The 18,676-nt window shown below is 42.5% G+C and overlaps 1 protein-coding gene across 8 annotated transcripts in view; it reads left to right on the top strand.

Annotated features, from left to right (window-relative positions):
• Positions 1–18,438, top strand: part of KIF13A (kinesin family member 13A) — a 210,188-nt gene extending 191,750 nt beyond the window's left edge. For 4 of the 8 annotated variants that reach the window (XM_037037899.1, XM_037037898.1, XM_037037895.1 and 1 more), the window contains 8 exons: positions 72–224; positions 1,203–1,280; positions 2,832–2,879; positions 3,940–4,051; positions 5,152–5,303; positions 5,819–5,923; positions 11,262–12,047; positions 16,240–18,438. In XM_037037899.1, coding sequence (XP_036893794.1) covers positions 72–224; positions 1,203–1,280; positions 2,832–2,879; positions 3,940–4,051; positions 5,152–5,303; positions 5,819–5,923; positions 11,262–12,047; positions 16,240–16,266 — 1,461 coding nt within the window. In that variant the 3' untranslated portion in view covers positions 16,267–18,438. Of the gene's footprint in view, positions 1–71; positions 225–1,202; positions 1,281–2,831; positions 2,880–3,939; positions 4,052–5,151; positions 5,304–5,818; positions 5,924–6,255; positions 6,298–11,261; positions 12,048–16,239 lie in introns of all 8 variants that reach the window. The other 4 variants (XM_037037902.1, XM_037037901.1, XM_037037897.1 and 1 more) reach the window with 2 other exon arrangements.
• Positions 18,439–18,676: the final 238 nt, after the last annotated feature.

Raw genomic sequence — 18,676 nt, 5'->3', positions numbered from 1 at the left:
TTTCTCACCACAGTTTTGATAAAAGATACTGTTCATGTAAAAGTGGAATAATTGTCTTCCTGTCACCTTAGGCAACAGAGGAGATTGAGGACCGGGAAACGCTGGCTCTCATGGCAGCGAGGAGTGAGAACGAAGGCACGTCGGATGGGGAGACGTACATTGAGAAGTACACGCGTGGCGTGCTGCAGGTGGAGAACATCCTGAGCCTTGAACGGCTCCGGCAGGCAAGTAACGGGACCGGAGGGTGCGTTACCAGGCTTCACACCAAATGGACAAAGATGAATTTGTTTACCAAGCACTTTCTCTCTCTGTCTATCTGAGAAGTGAAACTTGAGTAGCGATCTCATTACACAAAATAGTTTCTTTGACAAAACAAAACAAAAATTCAAATAATGACTCCATTTTATTGAATACCTTTAACTTAAGCATGGCACTTAAGTCACTTAGATACATTAGTTTATTTAATCTTCAAGATAATCCTTGAGGTAAATACTATTATAATCCCCATTTTTAAATGGGAAAATGGAAGGGGACCTGTTCGCTCACCTGCCCAAGGGTACACAGTGAGGAGGTGGCCCAGACTCAGATGTAAACCGAGAGAGCTTGTCTCCGAAGTCAACGTGCTTAACCACAGACGGGTACTGGTTCCCTGATTTTCCGATTCAGGTTGTGGCAACAGCATGACATTCAGGTGAAAACCCACTGGATAGGAGGACCCTGAGATGGAAGGTGTCATTTCTTAGAAGCAGGAGTTGAAGTTATGGAAAGTGTGTCTTGAGCAACCAGAGGACTGAGATTGGCATCTGTCAGAAAAACCTTCCTTCAGGGAAGTGCCATCTAGATCGCTGCGTCAGTAAAACACCAACAGCATAAAAGTTTATTGTAGTTTTTAAAGTGAGATATATAGCTAGAGGTATTTTTCTGTGTTTCCTCTGCCCACCTTTAAAAATATCTACAATGTATAAATGTCTATTCCACAGTTTTCCTGGTTTTATTCATGAAGAAAATGTCTTTTGATGGATTAAGCAAAAAAAAAAAAAATGAGTAGTTACAAAAAGTTTCCAATTTTGTAAATATGGGGAAGCAGGTGACATGTAGGATTGAAATGATCTTTATTTCTGTATTTTCTAAGTTGTGCACAAGAAACAAATATTACTCCTGCTATTGAAGGAGAAACATTAATGTTGTCTTCCAATTTCCAGGCAGTCACAGTCAAAGAAGCACTTTCCACCAAAGCGCGACACCTGCGGCGGAGCCTCAGCACACCGAATGTGCATAATGTGAGCACCCCACAGCGGGGCTGGGGCTTGCGTGACCTGTCTCAGGGGTTGGGGAGCGACACAGGAAGGGACCCGAGGTCAAGGTCCGTGCCTCAGCACACCGAATGTGCATAATGTGAGCACCTCCCTGCGGGGCTGGGGCTTGCGTGACCTGTCTCAGGGGTTGGGGAGCGACACAGGAAGGGACCTGAGGTCAAGGTCCGTGCCTCAGCACACCGAATGTGCATAATGTGAGCACCTCCCTGCGGGGCTGGGGCTTGCGTGACCTGTCTCAGGGGTTGGGGAGCGACACAGGAAGGGACCCGAGGTCAGGGTCCGTAGATGGGAATAGAACATTGGGCACTGGTGTGGGCGTGCTGAGGTGCCGCACCTGCTCCTCGGTCCCAGGGAAGCACACCAGAGAGCGCAGCTGCGTAACTGGGCCCTAGTGGGATCTCACAAATACTAGACAGCAGAGAAAACGAAAGAGTGAGAGCTGCTATTAGGAAACTTGTAGCTCTTATATTTAAAATAACAGTAAAAAATAATGAGGGGAACATCTGTCTTACAAAGGAAAGGAAAACCACCTGTGAAGTATTCTACCCTCCCTTGCCACGCACGCAGAGATTGAAGCAAAATCTGATCAAGACTCTAGATCTAATATTTACAGGGGTTAGAGGAAAATGTTAACTGATAGCACAGGAATTCAGTCAGCAAAACCCCAGCTGTGGAAAACTTTACAGAAAGAGTGACCTAGAGAAAAGGGAAAACTCATAAATTAAAGGAGACAAGATATATCCAGGTGTAATATATGAACTGTTTTGATTTGGCTTTGAAATTAATTGTGAAAATGGTTATGAGACATTTGAACACTGACCGAGATCTGATACTATTTAGGAATCACTTAACTTTTTAAGATGTAATAATGGCATATGGTTATGGTTTTTAAAAGGGGAGGAGGAATTACTTATTTTTAAGAGATTCATATAAAAATACTTTGGATTTTTTAAAATTAGAAAAATCAGAATATTTTTAAAAATAAAATGATAATGAGTATTGAAGTTAGAATTGTAAGTTCAATAAAGAAGGAAATAATAAAGATCAGACCGAGTTGTATCAAAAAGAAAAGAAACTGAAAAATGGGTTTTTAAAGATTGGTCAAATAGATTGCTTACAGTAATATTGATGGGGGTAGAAAAGAAAATATGAAAGAAGATACAAATGGTGGAAATACAAAGGGCCTTTGTATTTCTATATATATATGTATATGTGTATATATATATATAACTTATATGTGTGTACATATAAGTAATATATAGCATTTTGCATATTTTTGTAATATGCAAAATATTTATGCATATACACACACAAACATACAGTTGTATAAAACCTATATGGGAATAATAAGCCCAAAATTTAGGGTAGTCATTGCTCCTGGGGAAGAAAGAGAGAAGAAAGAGAAAAGATGGTCATCCAGGCTTCACGTATATATGACATCATATTTCTTTACATATACATAAAATCTATGTGAGATACATAAACCACATTGGTAAAACCATTTATCTCTTGCAGGTCTCCTCCAGTCGACCAGACCTCTCTGGCTTTGATGAAGATGATAAGGTGTGCACCTTTGGGCGTGGCCAGGTTATTAGCAGTCTCTTAAGTCTGGAATGTTAGGATATCTTGGTGGTTCACTCTTTCTAGACTTTCTGTCTTAATCTTATGCAGATCATTGTGTCTACATGTCTGCTTCCAAGTTCAAATACTTGATATGACATTGCTGTGCACTCTGAGTATTACACTGTTACTTAGCATAATACTGCTTTTCCTACTAGGATGATAGCACATCTAGTTGACATCTGTGTTTATAGGTCTAACTCTAAATGATTTTAGAAGGTATTGCATCCACCCTTGCAAAATCATGGTTATTTCAAGTGAGTAAAGTTAGGGATTTAAAATCAAGGGCATTTGCAACATCATCTTATTCAGCAAACATTTCATAACCATGTATATCACATGTTAAGTTACTAAACTAGGGACTGTGGCTGCTTCAGAGTTTAAACACAGATTATCTTCTTAAGAAGCTTAAAAGTTAGTCCTTAGAGGCAATGAACTGCTGAGAAGTTGAAGTAGATAAATAAGCTTATATGATATACGAGAGGAGTTTTCTCCCTTGAAGATATCAATATCTTGTGCCAATTTGATACTTTTAAATCTCAGTTATATGTAGAGTAACCACATCACCTAGTTTACCTGGGGCAGTCCCAGCTTTTACCTGAGACCCCCCCAAAATTATCAGTGGGACCATTTCCCTCTGAAAAGTGTTTCAGTTTGGGCTTTAAATTATCCAGCCTCCTTAGATACACACCAAATTCATAAATGTGGCTGCTTCTGGGGAGGGAGGAAGATGAATGGAACCTGTAGGCCACTCTACTCATAATGATTTTGTTAAATCTTGAGCAATACAATAAAGTATTAACATTTATTCACTCTAGGTGTACTTTGGGTACGACAGTATTTGTCATAGTTAGGAGTTTTCTACACATTTAAAATATGTCATAACAAGAATAGAAGGGTACATACTGCCATCCCATTAAAAAACAAGAACAACTCAAGTCCTCACTTCCTCTGCCGTTTTAGAGGGACTGAGTCACAGCGGAACCATCCTTTTCCCTCGTAGGGTTGGCCCGAGAGCCGGCTAGACATGTCGGACTACAGCTCCAGTTACCAGGACGTCGCGTGCTACGGGACTCTGCCCAGAGATTCACCTCGAAGGAGTAGAGAGAGTAGCGGTGAGATTGTTGTTCTGTGCTATTGCTTTATAATTGCTCAGGAACGGCACTGAGTAGAGTTCTTTTATAGAGGGCAGATAATAAGGTCGGAAGCTGAAATTCTAGTTTGCTGGATAGTGCTACACTATCTTCTTGATTGGAACATATCGTGTTCGCTCATTTGATTTCTTTTTGCTGTTTATCCAATGTGTCATTCAAATAATAATAATAAGCCTTTTGTGTAACACTTCAGAATTTTTAAATCACTTTTCATGCATCATCTCCTGAGTTGGAAGTCACAAATCTTATTACATTATGGTAAGATTTCATTCTTCACCCCCCAAAAAAGAATATCTACCTCTGTCATGTTTTTGTACTCAAAGGATTTTTTAGAACATGTCTCTGATTCCTAAATTGTTAAATGGTGCCAGAAATAAATTTGATTTGTGACAACATTATTACCTAAATATAATCTCTCAGTGCCATGAAGGGAACACATTTTGTGGATAAGTAAGTCAGTTCTATTATTTTACACCTTATAGTTGACCTAAGTGCCATTGTACCAGTGAATTGGTGAGGAAAATGTGGGAGGAGGAGAAAAGGCCCAAAGAAATGAGTGGAAGCAAGAAAGAAGATGTCCTTCCTTAGTCATGTGGAGCAGGTGGGCTTGAGGGAGAGAATGGGCTTGCAGGAGGTTACGCTATGTGCAATGAAAGGCATAAAAAGGTACCGCTAATACATCTTAAAATCTAACTGGGGAAATGAAATACATAGAAAGTTAGATATGAAGCAATAAAGTGTCAAATGGTGTGTGCATTTAATAAGGGTTCTGAGAATTCAGGGCAACAAAATCAGTTTGAGTTGAAATTGGTCTGGTAAGTGGCACTTAACCTGGATCCTGAAAAGGAGGTAAAAAATTTGGTTTCTCATGTTTTTGATGACTTTGTGACTTTATAGATGCATCTCCATTCTTGTCACCTCTGTTTTAATGCTTAGCCACGTGTTAGCATATTAATCTCTTTGTTACACCAGCTATCCCTGTGGCTAGGTTGTACCTTTCTTTCTATGTGTTGGTTAAAGTGCTCTGTGCCTGTGAACCGATGCCTTTTTGTCTTCCCCAGGCTGTACATCGGAGAATCCTCATGCCTTGTCAGTCAGCCCTTTTAAAGCGTTCTCTCCTCAGCCACCAAAGTTTTTCAAGCCCCTAATGCCTGTGAAAGAGGAGCATAAGAAAAAGATAGCTCTTGAAGCAAGACCTCTCCTAAGCCAGGAGGTAAATGCTTGACTTGTCTGTACCATGTGAAATAGGAAGGAGTGGTGTTGCCTGTGGAGAAGTAACAGTTTGCATTAACAAGCTGGATGCTGGATGTAGACATGTATGCGTGGGCTAGCACTTCATGGGTCCTATTCTGGAACACCTCTTTCTCAAGCACACAGGGTCATAGTAGAATTTTGTGTTAGTTGCGATTGCTGTTGTTTGCTTTGTTTCTGTGTATGTACAGTCTTTTTTATCTTTCAAGTGAGAAAGAGATGTTCTCTAGGCATTTTGAAAATATTAGCTTTCATTTTTTTTAATTTGGTAAAACCAGTTATGCTCTTTGCCACAGAATCTGTGTAGTCTTGTCAGATTTCATTAGTACTTTAACTGTAGCCTGCAAAATTGTTTGCTGCACGACTCACGTGTGATGAAAATGTTTGCGTTGCTTTTCTAACTTGCACGTATTAACGTGTATTTTGGCTGTCATCGTCTTCTGTGTGTGATGCATCTGTGTGTCTTAACCTTTGCAGAGCATGCCTCCACCTCAGGCACATAACCCTGGCTGCATTGTGCCCTCGGGAAGCAATGGCAGCAGCATGCCAGTAGAGCACAATAGCAAACGTGAGAAGAAGATTGTAAGTTCTGGAACCATTTCTGTCCTATTGCCCGGTGGTGGGTTTAAGGCCCTTTCCCAGTGATCCAGATACGTGTATTGGGTCTTTGGTTTTTCTAAAAAAAAAAAAATGTGACCATTGGTAATGAAATTTTGCATGAAGGTGACCGTGACCTGTGTTTTTATTCTCTAAGTGTTTATTCTATTTTATTTCATTTTTTCTGCTTAGTATACACTTGCTCAGAAAAAGGGGGAAAGGCACTTTTCATGATTCTAGACTTTATAAAAAGTGGAACAAAGGGATTACTTTCACTAATATTGACTGTTTCTGATGTGCCTGTATGTACTGGCCAGATTCTGAAGTTAATCTACCTAGAAGAATTGCACTTACTTGCAGTAAGTACTCATGCATTTAGCGGTGGGTATGTTTGCAAGCTTCTTTCATGTTGCTTGATGCGATTGCCAAGGTTGCTGTGTAGTTTGCAGCCACAGTCCAGCCCTCCGTCCTCACCCCTGCATCCCAGGTAGCCTTTTTACATCTGCTCACCAGACATAATCCACAGCCCTTGGTGTCAGTCTCACTTCCAGGGTGGCCCATCTGCATTTTATCCCAGGTAGGTTGAAACTACCTGTGAAACCTCATTCCCTAGCATTTGATTTTCCAATTACAAATTTGAAAAATCTTTTTTTAAACACTGCATACCAGGCACTGTGGATTATAAATGATACCTCAATTTAAAAAACAAACAAAACAAAAGAAGCCCTCTGTATTCTCAGACCTAGAAAGAATTTTCTAGTTTTATGCCTGGGCTTTCCCTCTCATGTGGCTTTTCTTAGACTTTGAAATAGTAAAGCAGCCAGGAGCAAAAGAGGACAGCTCGCTGTCTGTGCTTGTGTGCCGCCTGCTCTGTGGCCAGGGTGTGGGAAGGTTCCTTTCCCAGCTGTACCACTTCGGATCCATTCCAGAGGCTCTTTAGTGTGAGGTCCTTTAACGGTTCTAGAATGTGCTGCCAATGCACAGCGTGTGAAACTACCTAGTTCGGGATATGCAGTTGGCCACTCTGCTACATGCATGAAGTACTAGTGGATTTAGGAAATGAGCTTGTCATCCCTCTGGTGCACTGAGGGAAGGAAAGAAGTCAGCTTATCCCCTCACCTCTCTGTCCCTCCCTGCTGCCTATGCCTCTGTGTTCTCCCGGCCCCTCTAGCCCTAAATCCCCATCCTAATTCCTGCTGGAGAAGAGAGTGCACAACAGCTGCTCCTCTGAATCTTAATGAGCTGCTCAGTCAGTTGGCTGACCTGCTTAATTAATAAGGGCTGCAGCATGGGCTAGAAAGGCCAGGTGGCTGGTGTGTTACCCTCAGATTCTCGGGCTCTGTGGCTGATCCGTTTGTTGGCATGGCCCTTACCACCATGGTGCACAGGCACTATATTTAAACCCACTTTAACACTACAGTTTGGTAGAACACCATTAAAAGAAGGCTGGATGACCCTTCTGGGCTGCCTAGAATGTAGTTGCACTGTTCTCAGAGTTTGCCTCGCAGTTGTTTTCCTATACTCCCAGTATTTTAAAATGAAACTATCTCAGGACTCCTCCCTGGCAGAAAGCGGGATAAAACCAGGCTCTCTGGACCCAGAAGTCCCAAGCAGCAGTCAGACCCTTTGTGACGGAACAGCCCACCGAGCCCACGAGGCAGGGCTCCATGTGCCGTCTTTCTTGCTGGGGGCCTACTAGAGAGATCAGCTTCTACTCTCCTTAGAAATCTGGCTCGCGGAGCTCTCGTCATCCCTGAAGCTGTTGAACTGTTTACTTTATTTCAGATAGCAGTTTCTCTAGGTTGTTTTGGTAGATTTTAAGGGCATTACTTGCTTGACCCGAAGTTCCCATCTCTCTTTAAAAAGCCTTAATTTTATTTCTTTCCTTATAAATGGACACAAACTGCATTATTGCTTTGTTCCTAATTCACTTTCTTTTTCTACTCTTGAAAAACCAGAGAGTGAATCAGTGGTTCAGTGTGAGCAAGGGGGTTTGAAATCCTTTTGGAGACACAATATTGGAACATTGTTCCTTTTTTTAGCCCATCTAGTTACCAGAGTAACCGTAATTTCACGTAAAACATAATAAATATAGCTATGACCGGTCCTTATAAAGCAGGATTTTGTCAGATCTTAGTCATTCAAGATGTGAAGTACGTAAAATAAATGCAGTGATACGCCTTTGGACTCTTATCTAAGTCATGAAGCAGAGAGACCGGCAGAAAGTAAGTTATTTCTCCCTCTCTTCGGTTTTGCATACACAGTATTTTATTTCTCTCAGTTTACATAGGAAGAAACAAAAGACTTGTTGAGGGACTTGCCCAAGGTTTCACATTTAATGGGAGTGTGAGGACAAAGGTTGCATCTCTCAGCAGAATTGGGCTGACCCCAGTCACCCCAAAGATGGTGCAGTTTTTTCAGTCACCTTTCTGCTGCTGTTTCTAATGGGGGCTGCCCACCCCTTAGCACCATGGACAGAAGCACTGGGGGCCCTTGGCTGATAGTCTTTCTGCAAACAGACCATCTCTCTGATGCAAATACAGTCCCATTCATAGAGGGAGTGAAAATGACTTTAATCAAGTGAAACTCCTTGCAGAGTCACTGCTTTATGTGGGTTTTGATTCCTTCTTAAAATCAAGGTGTTTTGTCTGTAGGTAATTATCAGCTTCCTAAATAAATTCTAAAAATCAAATGGTGAAGACTGTAGCTAGAGAGAAGCTTGAGAACGCAACTCCATGATCCAGTTTTAGGTAGCGTTTTCATTCTTTTTGTCCTTAAGACATAGTAGGAAGGTGCGTGGTTTAGTCTACTTTAGATACAATGATAAAATAATATTTCTGGAACAAATTGTCTATGTAACCAGATTCCCTGAACACGCAGTTTAAGACAAGTAAGTCCTCTCTTTTCTTTTTGAAGACAACAACTTGGTAAAACTTCGGCCTCCTTTTACATGTTAGAAAATGTTTCATCCACACTCAGTTCTCTTTTTTTTGGAGTTAGTTGTCCCCACTGCTTCGGCCCTTCTCTGCTCCCGTCTCATCCCCACCCTACGTACAGGTCTATGTACTGATCCCTGTGTGAACTTAAAGTCTTGGGGGTTTTGTAACCTGCAGGTTTATTAAGCTAATTCTAATCCTTTAGGAATAATTTTTTGTCTTTGCAAGTTTGATAAATGTACACCTGTTTCTACACATTAGAGTCATGACTGAGTATTTTATTTGTTAAATGTCAGGATGACAGGCCTTTCCTCCGCCTTTCAAAGAAATGTCTTCAGGCGTTGCAAGGGCCCCCAGAGCTCTAATTCTCATCCTCAAATCTGGTTTTCCTTGCAACAGCTGACTTTCTAGTAAGGCACCGCCCCGGGGCCTTTTGGACTTGGGGAATTGTGTTTCTTTGCCAGCTTAAGTCAAAAGGAAATATAACAGATACAAACACTTGTGGCTCAATTTCGATTCTAAACAAGTCCAGTGGAGAATGTAGAAAATATCGACAAAGGCGACTGATTCAGACAGTTCTGTTCAGTCTTTGATCCTTTACAAACATTCCCCCAGCCCTGGAGAAAGAACGCTCTGGCGGCCCATTTTCGAGCAGTGCCACTTAATTTAGAATGCAGCTAAAGATAAGATGGCAAGAGCTTAGTGTTGCCCCAAAATTGGCTTTGCTAATTTCTGGAACTTTATCACTGATAGTCACCTTTAATTAATAGCCAAGGAATTAAAACCACTGATGCTTTTAAATAATTTATATTCAAGTTATTTTTAAAACTAAGAAGTACTGAAGCATATTAAACTATGTTTAGATATTTAGCCTTTGATGAGATGAGGAAGGGAATATTACAATACAATTCACTAGATGAAATTTATGTTGATTTGTTAACTGCCATCTGCCATAGCAATGGGACATAGTCTTCCTACCCCTGCCCATCCTCACTGTCCGCCCCTCTCCCCCCTCCTTCCTTTCCCTGTATCTGTCTGATGAGTAAGGTTGACGTTTTGGTTCTAGGAACTTTCCATCCACCCAGACAGTGTCTGATTGTTCTTTTTTTTTTTTAACTGACTCATTTTAGAAAGAGAGAGGAAAAGGAGAAGGGAAGAGAGAGAGGGAGGGAAAGAAATAGGGATTTGTTATTCCACTTATTTGTGTATTCATTGGTTGATTCTTGTATGTGCCCTGTCTGGGGATTGAACCTACAACCTTGGTGCATCAGGACAATGCTCTGTCGAACTGAGCTACCTGGCCAGAGCAACAGGGTTGTTCTGAGAACAAGAACCCCAAATCGTAACTACCTGAGGACAGGCATCATGCCGATTTTTTGTTCCACATTGATATTCCCAGTTCTCAGGACAATGGCTAGCACAGAGTGGATGCTAGATGAATATTTGTTGAATGAAAGTTACATTTTAAAAGGTAAAACGAATATTTGCAAGGTCATCAAATGTTTATGAGGTTAATTAGAAATTACTACATAATAATTCTTATTTTTATTTAAATGTAAAATATCTATTTGTTTTATACTGTTTTCCACAAAATATAAAGAATCATTCATTAGGGAGAGAGATTAGGGAGTTGGTAACTCCCAACTTTTGTATATTTACCAATCTTTATAAACAGAACTCAAAAGCTATTAGACAAAGTAGATTTCCATTTAAATCTTCCTCACTTTCCATGCTTCCCGCCAAATCCTCTATCCACGCGCCTCAAAACCCCTGTAATTCTCCTATTGATTGGTAGTGCTTTGCAGCCTTCTAATGCATAGTACGGTACTGAGGTGGGCGTTGAGGTTGTGTTCTTAGCCCTCCTGCTGTTGCAGCCTTGTTTTGCCACCCTCTCTCCATAAAGCAGCTCAGAAACATCTCACAAATCACCTGACCTGTCTGCACTGTAGCTCCTTGCCTCCCCAAGGTGAGGACCGTAAGAACAAGTGAGGCAGCAGCTCCTCTCTGGCCGCCCCCTCCCCCCCACTCATTTAATTAGAGAAGGGACAACATCCCAACTGAAAACCAATCACAAGCCAGCTAATTCAAGTCCACTGCACTAGAGTCCATCCTTTTTTTAAACCAGGGGAGGAAAATTTCTGATTAGTACTGAATGAGCACAGAAGAAATGAGTCTTCATATTAGGAGGTAATGGCTTTGTGTTCACAAACCTCTGAGGATACTGTACCTGTGTCCATAATAGGTAATAAGATTTAACCAAATGCAGAAAAAAAAAAAGAAAAAAAACACTAAATGCAAATGCCTTTAGTAATCAAGTACTTAAAACTTGCCTTAACATTACAGTTGCTATAAGGAGCTAATGACTGACTTTGGCTTCTTTTCTGTAGGACTCTGAGGAGGAGGAAAATGATCTGGAAGCTCTGAACAGGAAGCTGATAGGTTCACAGCCGTACGTACCGGTGGAGTTTGCTGACTTCAGTGTTTACAATGCCAGCTTGGAGAACAGAGAGTGGTTTTCGTCTAAAGTAGATTTGACGAACTCAAGGGTCTTGGAGAAAGAAGTGTCCCGTAGCCCCACCACCAGCAGTATCACCAGTGGCTACTTCTCCCACAGTGCCTCCAATGCCACTCTGTCTGACATGGCGGTCCCCTCTAGTGACAGCACAGATCAGCTAGCCATTCAGGCAAAAGACACAGACTCCAGTGAGCATTCTGGACCCTCACTTCTGCAGGATTTCAGATCGTCCTCAAACAAGGAGTTGACAGAGCTAGAAAGAGGTTTGATAAAGGATAAGATCATTACGGTGCCCCTCAAGGAAAACAGTGCCTTAGCCAAAGGGAGCCCCTCATCCCAAAGCATTCCTGAGAACAACTCCAAGATATTCTGTAGGACTGGCTCGTGTTCAGAACAAGACACGTGCTCCAGCAGAAATGGCCAGGCTGCCAGAGAATTCTGCTCCAAGGAGGTGACGATAGAGTACACCACAAACGTCCTTGAGGACCATTCTTTCACGGAGTTTATGGGTGTGTCGGATGGGAAAGATTTTGATGGTTTGACAGATTCTGGAGAGATTTCAAGTAGGAAGAACCTACCAAACAAAATGGACAGTAAGAGTGTCGCAGATGAGCCACAGGACCCTGGCCAGCTGCATTCCTTGGCAGAGAATGACCAGGTAATAAACTCCAGAGGCATTCCTTGTGCTGTCAGTGAGCATGCCTAATTGGGCACCAACCCCCGGTGGCCCTTCCCCTCTGTGACTTAGGAGATGTTCATTAAGAGGTTGCCAATAGGTAGAGCTACTTTGACTCCCTGTGTTAGTGCATCTGTTAAGTTGTGTGGGGTGGAGTCCTAAGTACCCCCCAGGGTGAGGCAGCCTGCTTCACCACTTTGTGGCTCTGTATGTGGGGGAGGGGTCAGAGAGAGGACAATGCTGCTTAGGCTTGCTCGGTGCTTGTCCTGTTTCCAGTCACTTTCCCCCCTTCCCATGTGTGACTGGCGCTGCTCTAGCTGGTGCTCTGGTAGTGGTTCCTAGAGTGGATATATTTGCGTTCATTCTAGGACTGTGCGGGCCCTTTAAATGGCCTATCCTGAGAGACCAGCAGTTTCCTCCGCCACCCAATCCCCACAGATTTTACAGCCAGAAGTTATGAGGCTTTATTTTCTTAGCACTGGAACCCTGAGCTTCGCTGTCTGGCTTGGGTCTGGGATTGCTCACTCCCAAGATATCCCTCCTGGTTTTATCTACCACACGTGAATGTGGGAGCACCTGTTCTGCTGGCTGCCTCACCACCACCTCCCCTGTGTAGCTGCTATACCACATTCTCTTCTAATACACAGAAACACACACAGGGAGGCTGCCAAATTGAGGAGACAAAGAAACATGGCCCAAATGAAAGAACAGAACAAAACCCCAGAAAAAGAACCAAGCAAAATGGAGACAGTCAACCTATCAGATGCAGAGTTCAAAATACTGGTGATAAGGATGTTCAGAGAATTCATTGAATATGGCAAAAGCACAAGGGAAGGAATAAAGACTACACTAAGTGAAATGAAGAGAAATGTACAGGAAACCAACAATGAAGGGAAGGAAGCTTGGGTTCAAATCAACAATTTGTAACATAAGGAAGTAATAACCAAAACAGAATGAAGGAACAAGAATTTTTTAAAAATGAGGAGAATAAGAAGACTCTGGGACATCTCCAAACATACCAACATCCAAATCATAGGGGTGTCAGGAGAAGAGGAAGAGCAAGAAATTGAAAACTTACTTGAAAAAAAAATGAAAGAAAACTTCCCTGATTGGGCAAAGGAAATAGACATACAAGTCCAGAAAGCACAGAGAATCCCAAACAAGTTGGACCCAAAGAGGACTACACCAAGACACATCAGAATTAAAATGCCAAAGGTTAAAGATAAAGGGAGAATTTTAAAAGCAGCGAGAGAAAAGGAGACAGCTACCTACAAAGGAGTTCCCATAAGATTAAGAGTGCCAGTTGATTTCTCAAAAGAAACTTTGCAGGCAAGAAGTATTCAAAGCAATGAAAAGCAAGGACCTAAAGCCTAGGTTACTCTATCCAGCAAAACTATCATTTGGAATGGAAGGGCAGATAAAGTGCTTTTCAGATAAGGTCAAGTTAAAGTTCATCATCATCAAGCCCTTATTATGTGAAATGTTAAAGGGATTTATCTAAGAAAAAGAAGATGATCAAAACTATGAACAGTAAAATGACAACAAACTCACAACTATCAACAACTGAGTCTAAAATACAGAACACTAAGCAAACAACCAGAATAGGAACAGAATCATAAAGAGGGGGATCATTTGGAGGGCTATCAGCTGGGAGGGGAGAGTGGGGAGAATGGGGGAAAAGGTACAGGGATTAAGAATCATAAATGGTAGGCACAAAATAGATGGGAGAGGTTAAGAATAGCATAAGAAATGGAGAAGCCAAAGAACTTATATGTACGACCCATAGACATGAACTAAGGGGGGGATTGCTGGAGGGAAGGAGGATACTGGGCAGAGGGGAGTGTAGGGGGAAAATCTGGGACAACTGTAATGGCACAGTCAATAAAATATACTTAACAAAAAAGATGTTGCCAGGAGGGAAGACGTGCCCACCTGGGGAGCAAGCTCACGTGTTGCCCAGCTGTCAGAGCATGGGGCAGCAAGCTTGCCTGCGTCATTGCAGGGTGGAACTACACTGTGTGGAGCAGTGGCTTTCTCAGCTGGCATGAGGGTTTTGTTGAATTAAGTATTCACTTGGATAAGGATCAGTCATTTTCCTGTTCATTCCCTCAGATGTTTAGTTACTGGCTATCCCAAGCTATCTGGTAGTATCTGCCATATTTCATTAAATTAGTGATTTCTTGGCCTACTAGATACACCATTATTTTATGTATCGTTAAGGAAAAATACTTCCAATTAAACTATATCATGTTAGCAATTGTAAGACACAGTCCAATTTCAGAGATGTTAAAATGTGGGGGAAAATAACATGCATCGTAGAACTGACAAAATACAATCATTTGGTTAAAAGGTGCTTTGGAGAAGTAAAGGTGAATTCCTTGAGCAACTGAATGTTGGGCTTTGGAAATTGCCTAGGTTGGTTTATTATGTTAATTCTTATATTGGAACAAAATGGATTTTTGCTAATATTCCTAAGAAAAAAGGTAAATCATATAAATAAGAAGTTATCTGCTTCTGCATACTCTGCTGGTGAGTGCCACCATTTCTGCCCATCGAGAGTCACTGTTTTGGTCCCACACGCCAAGCACAGTGGTGTAAGGGGTATGGTAGTGCCCATGCTTAGCAGAACAAAGAGCTGACCAAACTAGAAGGCAGCTTGGTGAAGGATAAGACAATCCTGGTGCCACTCAGTCTCTGTGTCTCACAGAGGAAGTTGCCATTTCAGATCGGTGGATTTTTTTGACCCAAGTTTTCCATACTATCCCTTAAAACTTCAGTGTGTAGTCATTTTTACAGCATAGTCATAAACTGCAAAAACCTAAACAGTGATCTCTTCAGTAAAAAAAAGACTTCATCCCCAATTTAAGAATGACGAAGTTACTCATGATTGTTCTTGCAAACCAAACACTCATTTGCTTAAAAGTCCCATGGACAGGCACAGCAGTGTGGAATGGACTGTGGAGGCAGTGTGGAATGGGCAGAGGAGGGCAAACGAAAAACTGGGGCAACTGTAATAGAATAACAATTTTAAAGATGATTTAAAGAAAGTCATCAACGTCCTCTACACTGAGCCTTCAGTAGAATCTTCATTGCTGACCTACGTGAGCTTTCAACCCTTCTTCCAGGAAGTCCAAGAAGTACTTGGACCAGAAGTCCAGAGATAATTCTTCACCCTGGAACTGTGCTTCTCAACCTGAATGTGCAACGGATTCCTTGTGGGTGTTGGGAGAAGGTGCCTCTTAAAAGCTCAGATTCCAGCTCTGGCTGGTGTAGCTCAGTGGATTGAGCACGGGCCTGCGAACCACACAATCGAAGTTTGATTCCCAGTCAGGGCACATGCCTGGGTTGCAGGCCAGTTCCCAGCAGGCACTCACAAGAGGCAACCATACATTGATACTTCTCTCCTTCTCTCCTTCCCTCCCCCTCTAAAGATAAATAAATAAATAAATAATATATATTTTTTAAAAGGCACAGATTCCCAGTAGCCAATGCCTTCCACACCTAAGGTTTTACTTCAGTGGGGTTGAGGTTCCCACAGAGCCCTCCGCAGACGTCCTGCAAGGCCGGGTGTCCAAGGGCTGCCCCGTGCAACACTCAGCCCAGAGAACAGGGAGGAGGGCCAACCACCCAATGCCTGGGACATCAGAGGCCAACAGCAGGAAGAACGCCTAGGGTTTGCCTTCGAAAGTCTCCTGAACTGTGTGTCCCTGCCAACGTTTGTGGTTTAAAGGCGGGATTTACAAAAATATTTGTTGTATTAGGACAATGTGGGATTATGGTAATATTTTTTTCTTTTTATTGTTTTAATATTTTGGTATTTTAGTTTTAATGTTGTTTTAACACTGTAACAGTTTGAGAACTTTTTACATGCTAAAGTTTGACTTTTGTTCTTACCCTAATACAACTTACTGTGTGGGCTCAGAAATAACTGTTTTTTGCTTTAACACTAGGTCTTGCTGTCCATTACTTTTCCTAGAAGCTTCATCTTGGGGCTAGATTTCTCTCTTGTATACTGTAAATTTTAGAGCTGGATTCCATCCGAAACTGAATCCTGTGGGTCCCTGAGGAAGAGCCCCTGGTGTGGGATGGGCACAGCTTGGCCGAGGACGGTCGCTGTGGGTGGGGAGGGGAGGTGGGGTCGGGGCTTGAACTCACTGTAACCTCTGAATTCCAGGGAAGCAGGACCCCGACGGCTCGGTGAAAGGCTGCAAGCACTTCCTCCGCAGGCCCCGCATCTCTGTCTCGGGTCTCCTCTCCAGAGCACCAGCCTCATCTTTATAACGTGCTGCGGCCCTGCAGGCCCTCAGACTGGCGTGGAGAAGCCATGCACCCCCTGGGCCGCCACCTTTGCGCTCCTGCGCGACAATAAAGCAGCGGTGCTGTCACCTGGGTGAACTGACAGCTCCTGCTTTTTCTGGAAAGCCAGAGAACTGAAAATCGTGGACTAATTAAGTGGCAGTATTTGTTTTTTTGCACTTACTATACATCCCACTGTGTGGAAACCCCAGATTCAAACAAACTTATTCTTGTACAGTTTTAATAAGTTCTTACTGTAGAATCTGTAGTCAATACTCTAATGTGTTTTTTTATAATATATATTGTGTATATGAAATGTGTACATTTCATAGTATGTCTGTGTCGAGACAGACAAGACTGCACACTAAAATGCAGAGAAAAGTGGTTTGTAAAAAATCATAAGGTACTGGGCTTGGTTACAGAGCAACTTGGGCAATCTTGTATACATAAGCAGACGAAACATTTTATTGCCCAAATGAGGTTGCGGATCCCTCTTTGCAGAAAAGATTACAGAATGCCGTTCTTTATAACCAAAGAACTTAACATATGACTGGTCGATTTTGCTGTCCACCCTTGTTTTCTGTGTACATATATGTTTGACTGCAAGCTTGGTGCCGCACTGCCCTTGGCCACCAGGCCACGCCTGCCTTTTTGTCCTGTTTCAGAAGCACACTGAAAGCTCTCACAGCAGATTTCCTTGGTCTTCCACTGGCCTGCCGCCTGCTGACTTGACATTGCATTGTAACCATGACTGGGGCTCTTGGTTCAGCCCAGCAGGGCAGGCAGAGTGGGGAAAGCAGTATTACTGTAAAAACACAAGGACATACCAAGTGTTGGGGTGGGGTGGGGGAGGGGTGTTGGTTTTTGTCTTTGTGTGGTTTTGTTTCAGATTGGTAGGTTTCATTGTGGTGTGGTTTTTACTGTTGCTATTGTACTTAGTTCTGGAGAATGCTGAAGAGACGGAATAAGCTATAAAGTTCACAGGTTCCCACTTCACCATGTTTGCAGGAGGTGACTGAATACAGATGACCCTGCTGCCCATGTCTTCATTTGTAACGTTCTCCTGCTCGTGGGGGCATTGGAGGGATTATGTGTGCAGAAACTTTACCAAGGTACTTCAGGTACCTGTTCTGTGGATGCCTGGACAGTTGGTCTGGAGGCACAGCAGTAACTGTGTGCGTGCGTGAGAGGAGGTGTCCAGCCTGCTGTCCCTTTTCTCTGTGAGTTCTCGGCATCAGTAAATGAATAAGGTATTCGAGACTTTAATGAAAAGCTGCTGTTCATGATTTTTGTGTATAGTGGGCTGACTGTAGTATTTTACTATTGTCTGTTTTAAAAAAGGAAAACTGTAATTTATATCCCCTTTCAACTTTATTGTATTTAATGGGTACAGATTGTGTGTGTCTTTTAGAATACAGACGGTCTAATCCAGGTTTTAAAACAGTAGTTGTTTGTCTTTAATAACACTGCCTTTATCCAATCTGATGTTCCACACCTGTGTGTCTCGTGTCCCTGCAGCCTAAGCAATCATAGTAACAGCCAACATTCACTGACGGTTTACCGTGTTTGAGGTGCTGTTCCCAATATGTGATATGTGTTATGCCCTTTAATCCTCACAGCGACAGATGCCCTGGGCACTGTTGTCACTGCGTGTTTGGTGAATGGAGGTCCGACACAGAGAGGTTAGTGCCTGGGAGGGGGATTCCACTCCCACTTCCAGCAGCTTCTCCTCTCCGTGTTCTGTCTGGGGATGTGTCGTGGAGGGGCACGCAGAGCCGTGGCGGGTGTCGGATGTCCCAGGCTGACCAGCGTTGCTGGGAGGCGTCTGCAGTAGATGGGACAGAGTCCCCATTCATGGTCACCGTGCTTAGACTTTTAAGGCAAGTAGCAGTGCTCTGCCGTCCATGAAGCGGTGACCAGAAATAGTGTGATAGGAAAGATTTATCGGAAAAATGCTACCGCAGAGTCTTTTTAGGAAAGTCTCAGTCGCTTACAATAGCCTTTCTGAAAGAATCAAGAATTAGATCTAAATATTCTGGATGGAAGAGTGTCTTGTATGGACTGCCAGGAAAAAGTAGAGAGGGCAGAAAAGCCCAAACCTTTTTGGAATTTTACAAAATAGGGGTTGGGTGGACAGTAGCTTTGTAATATTTAAATAAAGTATTACAAATACAGTTCAAGGCAGAATGAACTAATTTTCATTCCCTTCACTGGTACGAGATCAGTGGTGGTCGGGCTTTGACCTTGCCCTCTGTTGTTATGACTGCGAAAGAGCAGAATGGTTTTAGGACGTATTTTACTGGACAGTTAAATGT

The sequence above is a fragment of the Sturnira hondurensis genome, unplaced genomic scaffold (genome assembly GCF_014824575.4).
Source record: "Sturnira hondurensis isolate 20B ecotype Veracruz unplaced genomic scaffold, ASM1482457v3 Scaffold0023817, whole genome shotgun sequence".
Lineage (NCBI taxonomy): Eukaryota > Metazoa > Chordata > Mammalia > Chiroptera > Phyllostomidae > Sturnira > Sturnira hondurensis.
This window is presented reverse-complemented; position numbering and strand designations above follow the sequence as displayed.